The sequence below is a fragment of the Phalangium opilio genome, unplaced genomic scaffold, assembly GCF_054372755.1.
Source record: "Phalangium opilio isolate 3A_F unplaced genomic scaffold, DU_Popi_V2 ptg000017l_1, whole genome shotgun sequence".
Taxonomy (NCBI): domain Eukaryota; kingdom Metazoa; phylum Arthropoda; class Arachnida; order Opiliones; family Phalangiidae; genus Phalangium; species Phalangium opilio.
Window position 1 is genome coordinate 7,183,790 of NW_028324151.1, and position 19,919 is coordinate 7,203,708.

General features: G+C 41.2%; 1 protein-coding gene across 3 annotated transcripts in view; it reads right to left on the reverse strand.

Annotated features, from left to right (window-relative positions):
- LOC149702846 (uncharacterized) overlaps positions 1-19,919 on the reverse strand; it is a 95,743-nt gene that overhangs the window by 25,472 nt on the left and 50,352 nt on the right. For 2 of the 3 annotated variants that reach the window (XM_089866749.1, XM_089866750.1), the window contains exon 48: positions 125-19,375. In XM_089866749.1, the coding sequence (XP_089722875.1) occupies positions 125-19,375 (19,251 nt within the window). The remainder of the gene's footprint in view (positions 1-124; positions 19,376-19,919) is intronic. The other variant, XM_089866751.1, reaches the window with a different exon arrangement.

Consider the following 19,919-nt stretch of genomic DNA (forward strand, 5'->3'; position numbering starts at 1 on the left):
ATTTCGGCCGGTTTAGGTTTAGTTTTAAATTCAGTTTCTTTTTGAATTGTTTCAATTTCGGATACGATAACATGCTCTATCGAACCTACACTAAAGTCCGCCGTAACCTCGGTTGGTAACTTACCAGAGATGAATTCTTCCTCCTTAACCTGCGTTACCGTTTCGCTGACTAGGATGTGTTCCGCAGAAGGAATATCTACAGTCGCTCCGGCCTCCTTGGGCATCGTTAAAGTAAACTCTGACCCCTCTTGGTGCGTAGTAGTTTCAATTACCGATATATGTTTGTCAGTAGGAATGCTAAACGTGGCTTGAACCTCGCCAGGTTTTTTACCCGCTTCAAATACCGTTTCTTGATCATGAGACACGATTTGTAAGACTTCGATTGGCTCCTCGCTGGGAACCGTGAATTGCGCGGTAACAGTGGGTGTGGGTTTCTCGGGAGCTAATTCGTCTTCTTTCAACGCGGTTTCTACCTCACTAATAACGACGTGTTCATCTGTGGGTACTGAAAATTTGGCGGTCACCTCACCCGGTAAAGTACCAGGAGTAAATGTGCCCTCCTTAACTGTAGTTTCAGTTTCCAATACGACAATGTGTTCTTCCGTTCTAATGGAAGTTTCAGCAGTCGCAATTTGAGGTAATTTTTCAGTAGTTAAAATTCCTTCCTTGTCTTCGGTATCAATTTCCGATACTATGAGATGTTGTTCGCTGTCTACCGATACACCAGCAGTGGCAGTTAGAGGTTTCTGATCTGGAGCTAATTCTTCCTCCTTGACGCCAATCTCGACTCCAGAAACCACAATATGTTCTTCAGTAGGGACGGTAAACGAAGCCGAAATTTCTCCTGGTAATTTACCAGGTTTAAACTCGCCTTCCTTAGTGTAATCCTCGATTTCAGAGACTAAAACATGTTCTTCAGCCGGTATCGTAATTCCAGCTTTTTGGGTGGAAGGAGCTTTCGGAGTAAGAAGTTCTTCTTCGGTGTCTTGAACTCCAACCTCGGAGACAGTAACATGACGCTCAGTTGGTACGTCAAACGCCGCAGTGATAGTTTCTGGTAATTTTTCTGGTTTAAAGTCACCTTCTTTGACTTCAGGTTGTACTTCACCAATTGTGACGTGTTCCTCCATACCCACCGTGAAAGGAGCCGTAATTGCTTGGGGTATCTTACCAGGTACAAATTCACCTTCTTTCGCAGCACTTTCCATCACAGTCACTTCGATATACCTTTCAGTGGGAATAGTAAAATCAATTTGTGAGCCCAACGGAATAGCTTCGGTTTCGATTTCATCAGGTTTGATCTCCGTTTCGGTTGATGAGATTATCAACGGTTCTTCGAATGGCATAGACACCTTGGGGAATACCTCATTTGGTAGTTTACCGGGTAGGAACTCTCCTTCTTTAGAGGCGGTTTCGACTTCACTAATAACAACATGTTCTTCAGTAGGAACTGTAAATCCTGCTTGGGTTGATAGTGGCGCCTTCTCCGGAAGAAATTCACCTTCTTTCTGAGATGTCTCAGTTTCGATTACGCTAACATGCTCCTCCAGTGAGAATGACACGTTGGCTTCCATTTCATTTGGCAATTTACCGGCTTGGAACTCCTTCTCTTTTGTGGCAGTTTCAGTTTCACTGACGATAATATGTTCTTCTGCTGGTATGGAGAAATCGGCCGTAGCAGTCAATGGTTTCTTATCAGGAGCTAGTTCACCTTCCTTCAGTTCAATTTCAGTAGATTCAACTACAATATGTTCTTCAGTTGGCAAAGTAACGAATGGTTGAACTTCGCCAGGAAGTTTACCCGGCAAGAATTCACCTTCTTTTGTGTTAGTCTCAACTTCCTCAACTACCACGTGTTCTTCAGCCGGTATGGTAAAACTAGCGGTTACTTCCCGTGGAATGGATTCAACTGTTAGACTCTCTTCGCTTTGGACAGTTTCCATCTGCTCAACTACCACGTGTTTCTGAGTTGAAATTGTCATTTCGGAGTATTCCTCACCTGGTAGTCTACCAGGTTTAAACTCTCCTTCTTTAGTATGACTGTCTACTTCAGACACAATTACATGTTGTTCTAATGGCACCGTAAAGTCAGCGGTAATGCTGGCTGGTAATTTACCGGGTTGATAATCTTCTTCTTTGATGCCAGTTTCGGTGCTTGATACCACAATATGTTCTTCAAAGGGAATACTAACACTAGGTTGAACTTCGTTTGGAAGTCTTCCAGGTAAGAATACACCCTCCTTGGAATCTGTTTCGACTTCCTCTACTACAACATGTTCTTTCGTTGACATACTCATACCAGCTGTGACTGTGGGTGGAATCTTGAGCGCCTCGAGTTCTTCCTCCTTCTGGGCTGTTTCCGTTTCCAAAACGATGACATGTTCCTCTAATGGTATAGAAGATTCAGCTTCTACTTCTCCGGGTAATTTACCCGGTTGGAATGAACCTTCTTTAGAATCGGGTAGAACTTCGATAACTTCTATGTGTTCTTCTAAAGGAATGGTAAATCCAGCCTTGGTGGTAACTGGTGCTTTATCTGTTGCCAATTCGCCCTCTTTAAGCTCAGTTTCAGTGGATGAGACAACAATGTGCTCTTCAAGTCTAAGTGAAATGTTCGGTTCTATTCCTTGTGGTATTTTGTCAAGTACTAATTCTGTCTCCTGCGATGAAGTTTCGATTTCAGAAACAACAATGTGTTCCGTTGTAAGTAGACTACTGCCGGCGGTGACTTCAGGTGGAAGTTTAATAGGAGCTAATTCCTCTTCCTTGTTATGTATGTCAGTTTCGGAGACGATCAGATGTTCCTCAGCCGGCACAGTGAAGCTGGCTGATGAGGTTTTGGGTAACTGTCCTGGCACAAACTCATCTTCTTGGTCTTCGGTTGTTACTTGAGACACCACGACATGTTCTTCTGTTGGTACAGTGTATCCCAAAGATATCGTGGCCGGAGATTTAAGAGGTGCTAAATCACCTTCTTTTTGTTCAGTTTCAGTTTGACTAACAACGATATGTTCTTCGGCAGGAATAGTTACTGTGGCTTGTGTTTCGTTGGGCAGTTTTCCAGGTTGAAACTCACCCTCTTTAGTGTGAACCTCGGGTTCAATGACCGTTACATGCTCCTCTTCTGGTACGGAGAATTTTGCGGAAGTGGTTTTTGGTTTCTTTTCTATCGGAAGGTCATCTTCCTTCACTTCAGAGGTGACTTCGGTAATTAAGACGTGCTCTTCCGTTGGTACCGATACATCAGCCGTCCAAGTGTTCGGTAACATACCTGGTACATACTCTCCCTCTTTACTATCTACCTCAACCTCAGTTACTATTACGTGCTCGTCCGTAGGTACAGAGAATTTAGGAAGGACTTCAGGTGGTAATACCAAATCTGCCATTGCTTCTTCTTTCAAGTTTGTCTCAGTTTCTAAAACCACAACGTGTTCAGTAGTGGCAATGTCCACCTCAACAGTTTTGCTCTTGGGTATTTGTTCTACGGTCATCTCTGTTTCCTTGGTTCCACTTTCAGTTTCAGTAACAACGATATGTTCAGTGGTGGATACGGACCAATCAGCGGTGCTCTCAAGTACTTTTGTTGGTTGAGCCAACTCGCCTTCACTGACGTGAACTTCTGTTTCGGATACCAACAGATGCTTCTCGGTTGGAACAGTGAAGTCCAACTTCATTGAAGCTGGTTTATGATCGGGTTTCAAATTTCCTTCTTTTTGTTCGGTTTCCACTTGGTCAATGACAACGTGATCTAGAGATGGTACACTAACACCAGCATGAACAGTAAGTGGAAGTGAAGGTGAGGTAAATTCATCTTCCTTTTGATCTGGCGCAACTTCAGTTACAGTCACGTGTTCTTCGGTTAGAACTGAAATACTGGCATTAGTTGCAGGTAGTTTTCGGTCAGGTTTAAGTTCCTCCTCCTTTTGGTTGAGTTCTGATTCTGTTACGATCAAATGATCGATAGCAGATATGGTAACACTAGCCGAAGTGGTTTTCGGTAATTTACCAACTTCAAGGTCTTCCTCTTGCATAGAAATAGAAACTTCGGACACGACTAAGTGTTCTTCAGTTGGTATGGTAAATCCGGCTAATGTCTCGACCGGTTTCTTGTCAGGGACCAGTTCTTCCTCCATATTGTTAGGGACCACTTCTGAGACAACAACGTGATCGTCGGACGTAACCGTAACTTCAGCGGAAGAGGTTTGAGGTAGTTGACCAGGCACGTAAGGCCCTTCTTTACCTTCAGTTTCGATGGTGGATACAGTTAAATGTTCTCTAGCGTTAATACTCTGTCCAGCGTGAATAGCCGGTGGAATTCTATCAGGCTTCAGCCTCTCTTCCATGGTATGAACCGCGGTTTCCTCAACCAAAAGAAACTTTTCCGCGGGAATGTCCACAATAGCCATTGCTTCTTTGGGTTTCTTGTCAGGTAGAAGTTCATCTTCCCGAACTTCTGGTTCGGTTGATAGTACAACAATGTGTTCTTCAGTCGGAACAGTTACACCGGCACTCAAAGGCGCTGGAGTTTTCTCGAGAACTAGTTCAGACTCCATATTCTGAATTTGAAGCTCTTGGGTCATAAAGTGCTCTTGAGTTGTGATGTCCACTTCCGCTTGTGCGGTTACTGGTGCCTTGTCTTCTGGTAGTGTTCCCTCAGACTGCCCTAGTTCAACTTCAGAAATAATTATGTGTTCTTCACTAGGCACAGTGAACCCTGCTGTAATTGTAGACGGCAATTCCATGGCTTTCAAGCTACCCTCCTTTACAGCCGATTCTAATTGGTCTACTGTAATGTGTTCTTCGAGCAGTAAGTACATTTCCGCTTCTTCTTCCCGCGGTGTTTTCGCGATTTCTAAAAGACCTTCCTTTTGACTAGTCTCAATTTGAGTAACTTCAATTGGTTGTTCACCAGGCACTGAGAAATCGGCTTTGAATGTGGCAGCAGCCTTTTCGGGTTTTAAGTCCCCTTCTTTAGTCTCTGATATAACTTCGAAAACCGCGATATGTTCTTCAGCTGGTACTTCAAAGTCAATGGAAACCAGTTTGGGTGCTTTTTCAGGAGCAAGCTCTTCCGTCTTGACATCCGTCACGACCTCAGACACATTTATATGTTTCACTGTATCGAATGTGAAACCAGCTGTCGTTTCAACTGGTTTCTTAGTGGCTGCTAAGACTTCTTCCTTTTGCGCGGCTTCAATCTCGGATACTTCCAAACCTTCAGCAGCTTGAATACTAACGTCAGTTTTAAAACCCTCGGGCATTTTGTCTGGAACTAATTCACTTTCGAAAGCGCCCTCCTTTACTTCAGTTACCACTAAATGCTCTTCTGTGGGCACCGTGAATTTAAGCTCAAGTTCTTTGGGCTTTTTCTCTTCCTCCAATATGCCCTCTTCTTGCAAAGGTTCATTCTCACCAACTGTGATATGTTCTTGGAATGATATCGTTACACCAGCCTTAAGTTCTCTAGGTTTATCAAATGACGTTAAATCATCCTCCATTTCGTGTTTGGCGACTTCCGACACAACTAAGTGAGTTTCAGTTGGTACTGAGAAGTCCAACTTTACTGTATCAGGAGCCCTAGGTTGGATGAGATCATCTTCTTTCGTGTCTGTTTGTATTTCACACACGACCAAATGTTCTTCAGTTGGTATTGTGAATGGTAGAGCTTGTTCTTTCGGTTTCTTCTCGGGAACGAATTCACTTTCTTTAGTAGCAGTTTCCATTTGAGACACAACAATGTGCTCCGCCACGTTAACACCCATTTTAGCCTCCGATTCTTTAAGTTGTATCGTTTCAAATAACTCTTCCTTCTGGTTGGTAAGTATTTCAGTTACAACCATATGCTCTTCAGTAGGAACGCTTAGATCAGCTAGAAGCTCTCGGGGGGCTTTATCGGGTAAGAGCTCATCCTCCATCTGCATGGAGGGAGTTTCAATTACTGTGATGTGTTTGGAAGTGTCAAGAAGTACATGTGCTGATGCATCAGCAGGTAGTTTTAACTTTGCAAACTCTCCTTCCTTTTGTTGAGTCACTGTCTCTGAAATCAAGACGTGTTCCGCAGTCGGAATTGTAACAGTAGCCTCGGAAGTAGTTGGTTTCTTGTCAGGGGCCAGCTCCGTTTCATTGAGCTCGACCTCAGCCGAAGTGATAAGTAGATGTTCGGCGGTTGGTATTGTAAACGGTGCCGTCAGTTCTACCACAGTTTCTGGAACAAATTCACCCTCTTTATGAACCGCCTGAGTCTCAAATACAACCACGTGATCTTCTGATGGTATGGTCACATTAGCCAAAGCTTCTTTGGGAGTTTTCTTGACCAATAGGTCTTCTTCCTTTTGTTCAGAAATAGTTTGGCTTACACTGATGGCTTCCATATCTGACAATACGGAAGTAACGTGGTGTTCTTTGGGTCCCATGCCTGGAACATACTCTCCTTCCGAAGTTCCAGAAGTTACCTCCGAAACGATAAGACCTTCTTGAGGAGTGAATTCGGCCTCCAGTTTCTTTCCCGTAGGAATTTCCTCAGGAACAAGGTCTTCGTGACTTACGTTGGTGGTGACTTCCGATACTTGCAAAGACGTTTCTGGTGATAGGATGGTAGTGGCCTTCCTCTGGAATGGAACTTCTTTTGCCTTAAATTCCTCCTCTTTTTCACCCGTTTTCAGTTCCATAATCTCTACGGTTTCTTTTGTAGTATAGGAAATGACAGCCTCACTGCCAGCTGGAATGGTTTTAACCTCGAGATCATCGTGCTGATCTTCGGTTCTAGTTTCACTTATGACCAAAGCAGTGTCTCCGGAAACGGTGAAGTCAATTTTTCGACTTTCAGGCAGTACTTCCGGTTGGAAGTCGCCTTCCTTTTGAGATGGAGCAACTTCTATCACGGCTAAAGCTTGTTCAAGTGGTATTGTTGGCTTTATGCTCTGAGTAAATGGAGTTTCTTGAGTTAATTCTTCTTCCTTCATGCTCGATTGAGCTTCAGCGACAACTATAGATTGTTGAGGGACTAAATCTGCCGAAAGTTGATGTGTTTCGGGTAACACATCCTTTTTCAAATCGGCAGAGCTACCACCTAATATTAAATCTTCCACTACTACGGATTGAAGTTCCATCAGAAGCATTTTTGCTTGTTTCTCGTCGGGTTTGCCTGTCAAGTGCAACTCTTGCTCTTTCATTTCGGCTGCCGTTTCTGAAATTGACACTGACTCGTTAGGCACGAGTAAGGAGTCGAGAGATTTCTCCAGGTGTTTCGAGTCTGCCACGTTTAAAGATATTGGAGCGGTTTCTGCTGTCACTTCTTGAACGCGGATGGCCTCGGTAAGGGTCACGTCTTGGGACGGTTTATAAGTTTGGGGTTTTGGGCCTAGCTCTAACGCGCCTTCACTCTCTAGAGATACTGTCTCAGAAACCGAGATTGGTCTCTCATCCGATAACACGGTTTGAACCTTTTGACCATCTGGTAATTGTCCAGGTACGTAACCTCCTTCAGATTCGTTCGTCTCAATTAACATAGACGAGGCTACTTGCTGGGGATTGAAAGCTATCGCGCCCTTACGCGGGAAAACAGGTTCGTCTTTAGCCAATTCCTCCTCTTTGGAACCTAACGTGAATTCTTGTACTTGGACGGCCTTCTCAGATGAAATTAAAACTCTGGCTTCTTTGGTTTCTGGTTTCACGTCCGTTGCTAAGACGTTCTCACTATCAGCTGGGAAGACTTCGGAAACTTGAACTACGTCATGGGTAGTAACTTCGAGCTGCGCTATTTTTCCAGTCGGAAACTCGTCGGGTTGTAATTCCTCTTCTTTATCACCAGTTTCAACTGCTGATACGTTGACGCTTTCTAAAGGTGAAATGTCTGGTTTGGCCTTCTTGGCATCAGCCGGAACAGATTCCAAATCCTTTAATGAGGAATCAGCTACTTGCTCTTCTAATTGCAACGCTTCAGACTCTGGTATTGTACATTTTGCTTTCTTGGTTGCCGGCTTCTTCTCGATCGGTATATCAGCTTCTTTATCTTCCGTCTGAACCTCATATACATCAATGGACTGAGTTGTTAGAATGCTTGAAGACGCTTCTCTGTGGTCTGGAGTTAATGCGGCTTCGACTTTAGCTTCGGATTCATTTGGAGATACCTCTGAAACTTGGAGAGGTTCGTGGCATAGCAAAAACATTTCCGCTTCTTGAGTTTTCGCTTCCGGTTTATCAGGAAGCTCGATGATATGCGTCAAAGCGTCCGTAAATCCAACTGTCAAGGGCTGGTCTTCAGGTATAATGGTGGACGCAGTTAACATTTTAGGTTTCTCCTGAGACTGAAACTCTCCCTCTTTAATTTGAGGAATTTGTTCACTAACCTGAATCGTTTCTATTAAATCCAAAGCCTTATCCGCGACCCTTTCGCTAGGTTTGACGTCTAATTCCAAAACCCCTTCTTTTTCCCCACTTTCTATTTCTGTGGTGTACCTAGAATGCTGTTTTACGAACATCACGTTAGCTTCGTCCGTTTGGGGAATAGCTGGTTTTTTAGCATCTTTCAAAGTGTCCGCGATATTTACCTCTACAATTTCAAGATGTTCACCCACGGGTATATCTAAATGAGCCCCTTCAAGTTTGGGTTTTTCCGTTTTCAAATCCCCCTCCTTATCATGCATAATTATACTCGAAATTTCTACAGACTGTTCTAAAGGTATAGTTTCAGTGGCGGATACAGGTATTTTTAATTTTTCAACTTCTAGATCGTTTTCTTTACCAACTGCACTCGTTTCAGATACTGTTAGGGATTCACTGAGTACAAAGGATGTTTGGGTTTGGCTAGTCTCTGGTTTAGAATCAGGCTTCAAATCCGAGAAAGTGCTGTGAGGTGTGGTTTCCGTTACTGATATAGCTTCTTCCGGTATTAAACTTGGTTGTAAATTTTGCCCCACAGATGTAAAGTCCTTTAATGGAGCTTCGTTATCTTGAGAAGTTACAGAAACTACTTCTAACGCGCTGGAACTAACTAAATCATGATTGGCTAACCTGGTATCAGGTTTAACGAAATCAGTCATTTCCGATTCTTTTGAATGGAACATAACTTCTTCAACCGTTACAGGTTTGTGCTCGAGGTAGGATGTCTCAGCTTCTTCGGTAATCAGTTTGAGTACATCTACACCTTCTTTACCCGTTTCACCAATAGTTATCTCTTGTACCGTGCACGCTTCTTGCTCTGGCAAGAGAGCTTCGGCAACCTGAAGTTTAGGAGTTACTGGTATGTCTAAACTTTTGCTTGTGTTATCAGGCTTAACTTCAGTTACTTCAATCGCGCTTTGTGTAGTCAGTCGGGGCTGGACATTTATACTGGGTGTTTTGGTGGATTCGAAATCAGCTTCGCTTGGCAATGCTTCGTTTTCACCTACAGAAACTGCCTCTTTCAATATTATTTCAACATTAACGTTTTTAAAGTCTGGTTTCTTGTCAGGAGCTAGTTTGGATTCGATTTCGCTTGATTGGGTTTCCGAGACTAGTATTGCTTGTTGGGGAACTACGTTAGGTAAAGCCAAAGCTGTGACAGCTTCAAAGTCTTGCAAATCAGATTCCTGCTCGGTGACCTCAGCTTTACAAACAACCAAAGCTTCTATCATTTCAATATTAGCTTCGAGACTAACTTGAGCGGGTATTTTTGGTTTATTCAACCCACTTTCCTTCTGGTTTTCAGTAACTTCCTCAATTTCCAAAGCTACGTTTTCAGAGAAGCCCACTGCTGCCTTTTTGGCCGGAAGTTGTTCAAAATCTTCCAGAACATCTTCTTTAATTCCAGTTTCAGTTTCAGTTACTTGTATGGCGTGATCGGGTCGACGTTTTTCATCAATTGTAACTGTGCTCATATCAGGAGTGACTGTGGTTATGAAATCTCCTTCCTTAATGACTGGGACGTTTTCAAATATTTCGCAGGCTTCTTCTTCTGTTAGGATGGTTGTAAGTTTGCGACCAACTGGTAGAGGAGAAGTTTTCAAATCAATTTCACTCATCCTAACTGTGGCTTCTTCAACTTCAACAGCCTTAGACGTCTTGATACCCAATTCAGCTGTTTTAAGTTTGGGTTTCTCATCAGGCAAAAGTTCACCTTCAACTACGCCTGGCTGTGATTCAACCACGCTGACGGCTTGTTCTTCCGACAGCAAAGTGGTTGCCTTTTTTGTTTCAGGAAATACGTCACTTTCCAATAAACCCTCACTATCAATCGGAGCGAATTCTAGTATTTGTTTCGAATCTCTCATTTCTGGTAATATTACTTTAGAGTTGGCCAAGGTTACTTGTTCAACGTCATAAATGCCTTCGCGTAAATTGGATTCAGTCTGAATAATCTCTACCGCAACTTGTGGTACAAAATCTGAGGATAATGAATGAGTTTCCGGGATAATAGTTTTGGGCAGTTCCTTTTCTTGACTTTCTGGTCTATGTTCAGAAACAACTACCACGTCTTTAACTAACTCGAACTTTGGAGAAAGTTGTTGGGTTGGTGCTCGGATAATTTCAAGATCACCTTCCTTAAAGTTACCTTCTTCGACCTTAACCACTAGGGCTTGCTCGGACAAGACCGTAGTTGTCGCTGTTTCACCTTCTGGAAGTGGCTTTGGTTTGTATTTTTTCTCGGAATCAACAATGTCTGATGATTCAACAATTAAGGCTTCTTCTGGGATGAAAACGGGACTAATAAAACTGGTTGGAACTTTATCTTGGGGTAATTCACCCTCTTTCGTGTTCATCTCTGTCGTGATTATTTCCACAGCGACGTTGGTGGGGTGAGTAGTTAAGGCGTTGACTGACAAAGGCATAATGGTGATTTCGAGCTCTTCTTCACCTTTTATTGGACTCTGTTCTATGACTGTAATGGCTTCATTTTCTGGTAAAATTGGAGTTGCTTTCTTAGAATCTGGTCGTTCGTCGGAAATCATTTCTTTCTCAGAGTCCACAGATTGTGTTAGTGTTACATTAACCGATTGTATCTCCACGAATTTGGGCCAGGCTTTATGGGTCTGTGGTTGAGCTGGCATCACAAAAACGTCCTCTTTGTCAGTAGTCTCAACTTCGTATCTAGTTAACGCTTCTTCGGGGGTGAAGTCAACACTGAGGTGCCGCTCTTTGGGTCTAAGTTCATCCTTAATCACATATTCGCGAACTTCATCACTTACTTCAGTTACTTCTACCGGATATTGTTTTACAACGTCCAGTTCTACCCTTTCTTCATTATTGACTTCCTCGGTGATTTCTTTGGCTTTGCCATATATAGTAGCTTCGCTCACTTCCATAGGGTAACCCTCACCCAAGATTTTTTTAGCCTTTCTTTCGGCGGGAATAGGGGTCGATTCGAAACCCTCCTCTTTATATGCAGGTTCAACATGGCTAACGATTAGCGTTTGTTCGATATCCATTTTACTCGTAGCTTCTTTGACGGGAAGTGGTAAGATGTCCAGATGCTCTTCCTTTAAACTATCCTCGACTTCGTGGACCGAAATTGCTTTATGTTTAAGAACATCTATATTAGCTCGTTTTTCCACTACTGGTTTTATATTAAGCTCATTAATTGGAAATTGGAAATCATGTTCCGTAACTTCTAAATACTTTTCGCTAGTAATTATGGTATCAGCGCGTGCCTGTGTCGGTAACTCTTCAACTAAAATTTTCTCACGACCTTCTGGTGTCACTTCCGAAACGGTGGTTGGAAATTGTTCTGAAACAACTACCCCAGCTTTAGATTCGGGTTTTTTGTCCGATTTAGTTTCCTCCAATGTTTCTGGAGCCTCAATCTGTTCGATGACTAAAGATCTTTGGGGTGCTAGTATGGCCTTGGCTTTATGTTGAGGTTGCTCTTCCTCAACTAATTTTGTTTCTGTAGAAGACGCGACAACCTCTGAGACAACTTTAGCCTCCTGTGGCATAAGTGTTATTGTCGCTTTTCGAGATGGCATTTTACCATCAACAATTTTCCCTTCTGTGTCTTTAACATCAACTTCACAAACCTCAATGGCTTCTTGAGGAACATAGGTTGACATTATCTTACTACTTTTTGGTTTATCCTTGGTAAACTCTTCAACCTTTTCGTCGGGCTTAGCCGATTCTATGGAAAGAGGTACTTGTGGTACAAGTACTTCCTTGGCCACTATCTCAGATGGTTTCGGCAGAGGTAGCAGTTCCTCAAGGACATCCTCAATAAAGAGAGGTATGGATGAAAACGGCGTTTCTCTAAGTTCAGGTTTAATTGATTTGAACTCCAATTCGATTCGCGATTCTTGATCCTTGTCGTCTTTACGTTCTATCACAAGTTTCTTGATGACTTTTCCTTTCATTTGTACTTCTATTTCTTGCACTTTTTCAGTTTCAATTTCCTTGGGTATTTCTTTGGGCTTCTTAGCTCTTGGCTTTCTCTTCAAAGATATCTCTTCTGTAGTTTTACCCTCTATATCGAAGGATATCTCTGCTAGTTCCGGTTTTTCTTCAAGTTCAAGCTCAACTGGTCTCTGTTTTTCTATGTCTAACTCCGTGGTATGAATAGTTTCCTCCGTTTCTGTCGTTTCAACAACCGTTTTCTTTTTTGGTTTAAGCAAACGACGTTTTAAATCAAGCTCAGATTCAGCAACACTCGTTTCTTCCTTTTCCTCAACCGGTTTCTTCTTGGACTTTTTGGTGATAACCAATTTAGTTTCTTCTGGTTTCTTTTCCACAGATTCCACCACGATTTCGGGCTTTTTCTCTTGCTTAACCTCAATTTCCGGTTGTTCAGTAGATGAAGTAGTGATTTTTATCTCTTCCTCTTCCTCGACTTTTTCTATTGCTTTGGGTTTTGGTTTAGCTTTTCCCTTCGAGTCAACAGTTACCTTTCTTTCGGTATCACGCTCTTCAGTCTCCTCGACAATTTCTTCCTCTGTTTCTGTTGTTTCTTTGGGGACTTTCTTCAGTTCGATTTCCGTGGTTTCAATTTCTTTTGTTTCTTCAAGAATCTTGGGTTTCTTTTTAATGATTTTCTTCGATTTTAGTGGTTTCTTTTCTTTAGATTCAACATCAATTTCGGGTTTCACTTCTTGCTTTACCTCGAAATCAACAATACCAGTTTCTGTGGAAGTAACTGAAATTGTGACCTCATCTTTCTTTGGTTGAATAATTTCAACATCCTTAACCACAACTGGTCTACCCTTTGAGGTTATTGTGATGGGCATTTCTTTTGGTTTAACTTCCGGTATAAACGTTTCCTCCTCTTCAACCACCTCTTCAGTAACGATTTTCTTTTTGATCTTTTTAGGCTTTTTAAGAGTAATTTCAGCAGTACCACTTTCATCTGGTTTCTCTTCATCCTTGGGTTTTTCTGGTATTTGGATTTCCAATGTTTCTTTCTCTGGTTTCTTCTCAACAGAGTCCAATGTGATTTCTTTGGGTGTCTTTTGAGTTACTTCAAAGTCTACAATTCCAGTTTCCTTGGAAGTAGTGGTAATGGTAATCTCATCTTTCTTTGGTTGAATAATTTCAACATCCTTAACCACAACTGGTCTTCCCTTAGAGGTTATAGTGATGGGCATTTCGTTGGGTTTAACTTCCGGTATAAACGTTTCCTCTTCTTCAACCACTTCTTCAGTAATGACTTTCTTCTTGATCTTTTTGGGTTTTTTAAGAGTAATTTCAGCAGTACCACTTTCATCTGGTTTCTCTTCGTCCTTGGGTTTTTCTGGAACTTTAATTACCAATGTTTCTTTCTCTGGTTTCTTTTCAATAGAGTCCAATATGATTTCTTTCCGTGTCTTTTGAGTTACATCAAAATCTACAATTCCCGTTTCCTTGGAAGTAGTGGTAATTGTGATCTCATCTTTCTGTGGTTGAATAATTTCAACATCCTTGACCACAACTGGTCTACCCTTTGACGTTATAGTGATGGGCATTTCTTTGGGTTTAACTTCCGGTATAAACGTTTCCTCTTCTTCAACCACTTCTTCGGTAACGATTTTCTTCTTGATCTTTTTTGGTTTTTTAAGAGTAATTTCAGCAGTACCACTTTCCTCTGGTTTCTCCTCGTCCTTGGGTTTTTCTGGAACTTTAATTACCAATGTTTCTTTCTCTGGTTTCTTTTCAATAGAGTCCAATGTGATTTCTTTGGGTTTCTTTTGAGTTACATCAAAGTCTACAATTCCCGTTTCCTTGGAAATAGTGGTAATTGTGATCTCATCTTTCTTTGGTTGAATGATTTCAACATCCTTAACCACAACTGGTCTACCCTTTGAGGTTATAGTGATGGGCATTTCTTTCGGTTTCACTTCGGGTATAAACGTTTCCTCTTCTTCAACCACTTCTTCGGTAACGATTTTCTTCTTGATCTTTTTTGGTTTTTTAAGAGTAATTTCAGCAGTACCACTTTCATCTGGTTTCTCCTCGTCTTTGGGTTTTTCTGGTACTTTAATTACCAATGTTTCTTTCTCTGGTTTCTTTTCAATAGAGTCAAATGTGATTTCTTTGGGTTTCTTTTGAGTTACATCAAAGTCTATAATTCCAGTTTCCTTGGAAGTAGTGGTAATTGTGATCTCATCTTTCTTTGGTTGAATAATTTCTACATCCTTAACCACAACTGGTCTACCCTTTGAGGTTATGGTGATGGGCATTTCTTTCGGTTTAACTTCCGGTATAAATGTTTCCTCCTCTTCAACCACTTCTTCGGTAACAATTTTCTTTTTGATCTTTTTGGGTTTCTTCAAGGTTACTTCCGTAGAAGTTACTTCCTCCGGTTTTTCCTCACTCGGTTGTAGTTCGTCGACCGAAGTTGTAATCACGGACTTTTCAGGTTTTCTCTGGACCGACTCAAATTTAATTTCCTTCGTTATTTTTTGAGTTACGTCATAATCAACAATACCAGTTTCAGTAGATTCTGTCGTTATGGTAATCTCGTCGGGTTTCTTCTTAAGAGGTAATATTTCAACACTTTTCACAGTCACTGGTTTACCTCGTGACGTGATCGTAACGGGAATTTCCTTTGGCTTAACCTCTGTAATGAACATTTCCTCGACTATATTCTCTTCCTTGATAACCTTTTTGGGTTTTCTGATCTTCTTCGTAGTTTTGGTCAAGGTCACTTCCGCTGTTGAGGTCTCTTCCGCTATGTCGTCAACCTCTTCCAGCTTTGGCTTTCCTTTGACGTAAATTTTCATGGTTGCCTGTTGAGGTTTTGGAATCTCGATAGATTCAAAAACAATCTCTTTAGGAATAGTTTGACTAACGTCATAGTCAACCACGCCTGTTTCTCTTGAAGACGTAGTGATGGTCAGCTCCTGCTTTTGAACTGGTAGTGGTAGAATCTCAACGTCCTTGATAACAACCGGTTTTGGCTTCGAAACGGAAGATATTTTAATAACCATCTCTTTTTGTTCCGTGTCCGTAATTACAGTCTCCTCAACTTCTTCGCCTTCTTCGGTAATCCTTGTGACCTTCTTTTCGACAATTTTCCTAGGTTTGAGGACAATTTTAGTCATGGACACTTCCTCCGAAGTCTTTTCTATAATTTCTTCTTCATCGGTGTCAAAGAGCCGTACAATTTTCTTCAACGGCTTCTTGGCCCAAGGTGCTAACGGTGTTTCTTTCTTAGATTTTGGTTTAGGCTTTTCTTCAACTTCCTCAGGTTGCTCCACGATAGGTTTCGTTTCTTCCGGCGTTTCATCAACGCTATCACTTTGGGGTAGTTCTTCAATCGTAAGTTTCTCTTCCGTCGTAATAGTGGTATCTTTTGGTGTTTCCTCCTCTTGAGGCTGTTCCACTAGAGGCTTTTCTTCAGCTGGTTGTGTCTCGACAGGTTTCTTCGGTTTAAGTTTAATCTTACGAGGTTTCATTTCCTCAATTTCTGTAAAGGTTTCCGACGAAGAAAATTCTTCAGTTACTTCCGTTACTTCGGTTATAGAAGTTTCTTCGGGATATCCTTCGTCGATGGAGCTTTCATCTTCTGGTTGCTGTTTGCCCTTAATTCTAATTATCTTTTTCTTGATGACTGTACGTTTTACAGTTTGTGGCTCTTCTGTAGTCTCAACTGCTTTTAATGAGATGCTTGAAAGTGTTTCAGGTTGAGAGGTTTCAGGAAGTACCTCGTCTATTTCTTCCGGTTTCTCTTTCTTGGGTTTCTTTTTAAGTTTGATTACTTTCTTGGTTGTTTCCTCAACTGGTTTTTCATCTTTTTCAGGTTTAATCTCAGTTTTCTCTTCTGGTTGAGCTTCAACTGGAACCTCAACAGATGATTTTTCCTCTGGCTTTTGTTCCGGGTTTTCTTCCGGTTTAGACTTCTTTTTAAGTTTAATAACCTTCTTTTTGTCTTCTACTTTTTCCACAACCTCATCAGGTTTTTCAACAACAACCTTCGCCATTTCCGGTTCAGTCTCCTCTGATTTAATTACTACAGGTTTCTCAACAGTTTGAGTGACAGTAGCTTCCGAGCTTTCAATTTCTTCCGGTTTTTCAAGTTTTCCTTTTGGTTTTTTCTTTGGTTTAGATTTAACTGTTAATTCCTTCTTTTCTTCTTTTGGTTTTTCTTCAATAACTTCTTTATCGGGGACGTCAATTGGGGTTTTTTGTATAACTATTTCTTCCGTTTCGGGTTTAACTTCCCTAGATTCCACTGTTACGGGTTGTTCCACAACTTCTTCTGGCTTAGGCTTTTCATCGGGTTTGGTTTCCTTAACTTTTAATTTTACAACAATTTCTTCAGGTTTTGAGTCAACCTTTTCCTCGATTTTCTCAACAATTTCTTCCGGTTTGGTTTTCCGTTTCTTTTTCAATACAACGACTTTTTTCGTCACTTCTTCAACCTTATCATCTTCAACTACTTCTGGTTTCTTACCAGACACAGGCACAACAAGTTCCTCTCTTTCGGGTTTATCAGTTTTAGATTCTAAAGTAAATGGTTGAATAATTTTCTGGCTAACATCGAAATCTATTTCCTCAACTACCGTAGATTCAACAGTGATTTCGCGATCATCTTTTTTAATGGTTTTAACCTCAATTTTGGGTTTGGTTTTAGAAATGACCGTAACATTCATATCTTGAGGTTTATTAACAATACTAGTTTCTTCCTCCGTGACTTCAATCGATTCCTTTGTTGTTGTTATTTTAGTGGGCTTCTTGAGCTGAATTGTAGTCACTGTGACATCAGTCTGTTCTGTGGTCACCTCTTCAGGAACTGTCGTTTCATCAGTAGATTTTTGTTTTGGCTTCTTTTTCAATTTTATCACCTTCTTGGTAGTTGTTTCTTCAACTTCTTCTATTGCCGGTTTCTCTTCGGGAACCTCAGTAATTTCAGTTACTTCCGGTTTAGGTAACTCTTCTTCAATAGGTTTATCTTTGGGTTTCTTTTTCAATTTGATAACTTTTTTGGTAGTTGTTTCTTCCACTTCTTCTATTACCGGTTTCTCTTTAGGCACCTCAGTAGTTTCAATTACTTCAGGCTTAGGTAACTCCTCTTCAGTAGGTTTGTCTTTGGGCTTCTTTTTCATTTTAATAACCTTCTTGGTTGTTATTTCTTCGACATCTTCAACCACTGGTTTCTTCTCAGGCACCTCACTAACTTCAACGCCTTCAGGTTTAGGTAGCTCTTCTTCGACAGGTTTGTCTTTGGGCTTCTTTTTCATTTTAATAACCTTCTTGGTTGTTATTTCTTCGACATCTTCAACCACTGGTTTCTCCTCGAGCACCTCAGTAACTTCGATGACTTCCGGTTTAGGTAACTCTTCTTCGATCGGTTTGTCTTTGGGCTTCTTTTTCATTTTAATAACCTTCTTGGTAGTTATTTCTTCAACTTCTTCTATTGCCGGTTTCTCTTCGGGAACCTCAGTAATTTCAGTTACTTCCGGTTTAGGTAACTCTTCTTCGACTGGTTTGTCTTTGGGCTTCTTTTTCAATTTGATTACCTTCTTGGTAGTTGTTTCTTCGACTTCTTCTACCACCGGTTTCTCTTCAGGAACCTCAGTAATTTTGGTTACTTCCGGTTTAGGTAACTCTTCTTCAGTAGGTTTGTCTTTGGGCTTCTTCTTCAATTTGATTACCTTTTTGGTAGATGGAACAGTTACGATTTCCTCTGGCATTATTTGCGCCTGTTCCTCAGCCTCTTTCGCAACTGTTTCTTTTTTGGCCACTTCCGGTTTTTTAACAGAAATAAGAAGCTCTTCTCTTTCCGATTTTTCGGGCTTCTTTTCTATGGACTCAGTGGTAATTTGCTGAGATACCTTTTGAGATACATCAAAGTCAATCTCTTCGATGACTGTAGATTCAGTTGTGATTACGCGTTGCTCATCCTTAGGTTTAAGCTTTTCCTCGATTTCAACCAGAACATTAGGTTTCTTGCTAGTTTTTAAAGTTACGTCCATTTCTTTAGTTGATATGACTGAAACTTCCTCCTCCTTCTCGACAACTTCCCTGACCTCCTTCTTGGGGACATCCTTCTTTTTAAGCTCAATCGTTGTAACTGTAGTTTCCTCAGTGGTAATATCAGCCACTTCCTCTTCAGCTTTTCCTTCCGGCTTGGGCTTCTTCTTAATGCGAATCTTTTTAGTTTTCGTTTTCTCTTCGACTACTTCAGGTTTCGTGGGCTTCTCCTCGACAACCTCAGGTTTCGTCGGTTTCTCTTCGACTACCTCAGGTTTAGCGGGTTTCTCTTCGACTATCTCAGGTTTAGCGGGTTTCTCATCGACTATCTCAGGTTTAGCGGGTTTCTCATCGACTACCTCAGGTTTAGCGGGTTTCTCTTCGACTACCTCAGGTTTAGCGGGTTTCTCTTCGACTACCTCAGGTTTAGAGGGTTTCTCTTCAACTACCTCAGGTTTAGCGGGTTTCTCTTCGACTACCTCAGGTACCACTGGCTTCTCTTCGACTACCTCAGGTTTAGCGGGTTTCTCCTCAACTGATACCTGTTTTTCTTCAGGCTTAGCCTTTTTCTTAATACGAATTTTCTTGGTTTTAACAGTTTCCTCAAGCACTTCCGGTTGTTTTTTAGTCTCAATTACTTCCGGTTTTTTATCAACAACACTAATTACCAACGTTTCTCTTTCGGGTTTAGTTGACTTAGAATCAAATTCTATGGTTGATTTTATATCTTGGGTTACACTTACATCAGTTATTCCCTTTTCAACCGATTCTGTGGTTATAGTCAACTCACCGGGTTTTTTGGGCAACAATTCAAACATTACTAACGGCATGCTTTCTTCTGTTATGGTTTCCTGATCGCGTTTTGTAGGCCTTTTTTGAGAAACTATGGTTACTACCCTCTCAACCCCTAACATATCCCACTGAACACCTCGAGTTTCAGTCTCTTTAACCTCATCGGTTGTTGTAACAGCGTCACGCACACTAGGACGGCGTTTTAACGTTATTTCGCCTTCGGTTATCTTCTCTGTAATTAGCAAATAATTTAACGAAGAGTGTTTTAGTTAACAATTTAAATCCGAGTTTAAACCGTGGTGGTTTTGTTTAGCATCAGTTGACTTTTAGTTATCACCGCTTTTCAAAACCACTTAGTTTAATTTTATTTAAGCCCAGTGGCGTTACATTGAGCCGCGTTTAGATTTAAGACTAAAATTAGAATTAATTATAAGCAGTTTTAAGGTTACGCGATTTCAATACAATAATTTTATAGTAGATTTCAGTGTTAATTTAAGCAACCAGCACAGGCTTAGCTCTCGATAAGAGTATTTTTAGGCATATGTTTAAGCGTTTATATTGAATTCCCGGCATTATTAAGTCATAATTTAGAATTTAAGTGTTAGAAATTATTTTTTGATCCAAATTGCGACGTTAAAAAAGCACTTCACCATGTTCGTTATGACGTCACAATATTGTCACGTTGGCACAGTTTAAAAGTGACGTCATTACGTCATTATTCATTAGAGAAGGAATTGGGCTAAAGCAGAGCGCTATTTCGCGAATTTTAAGCTTTG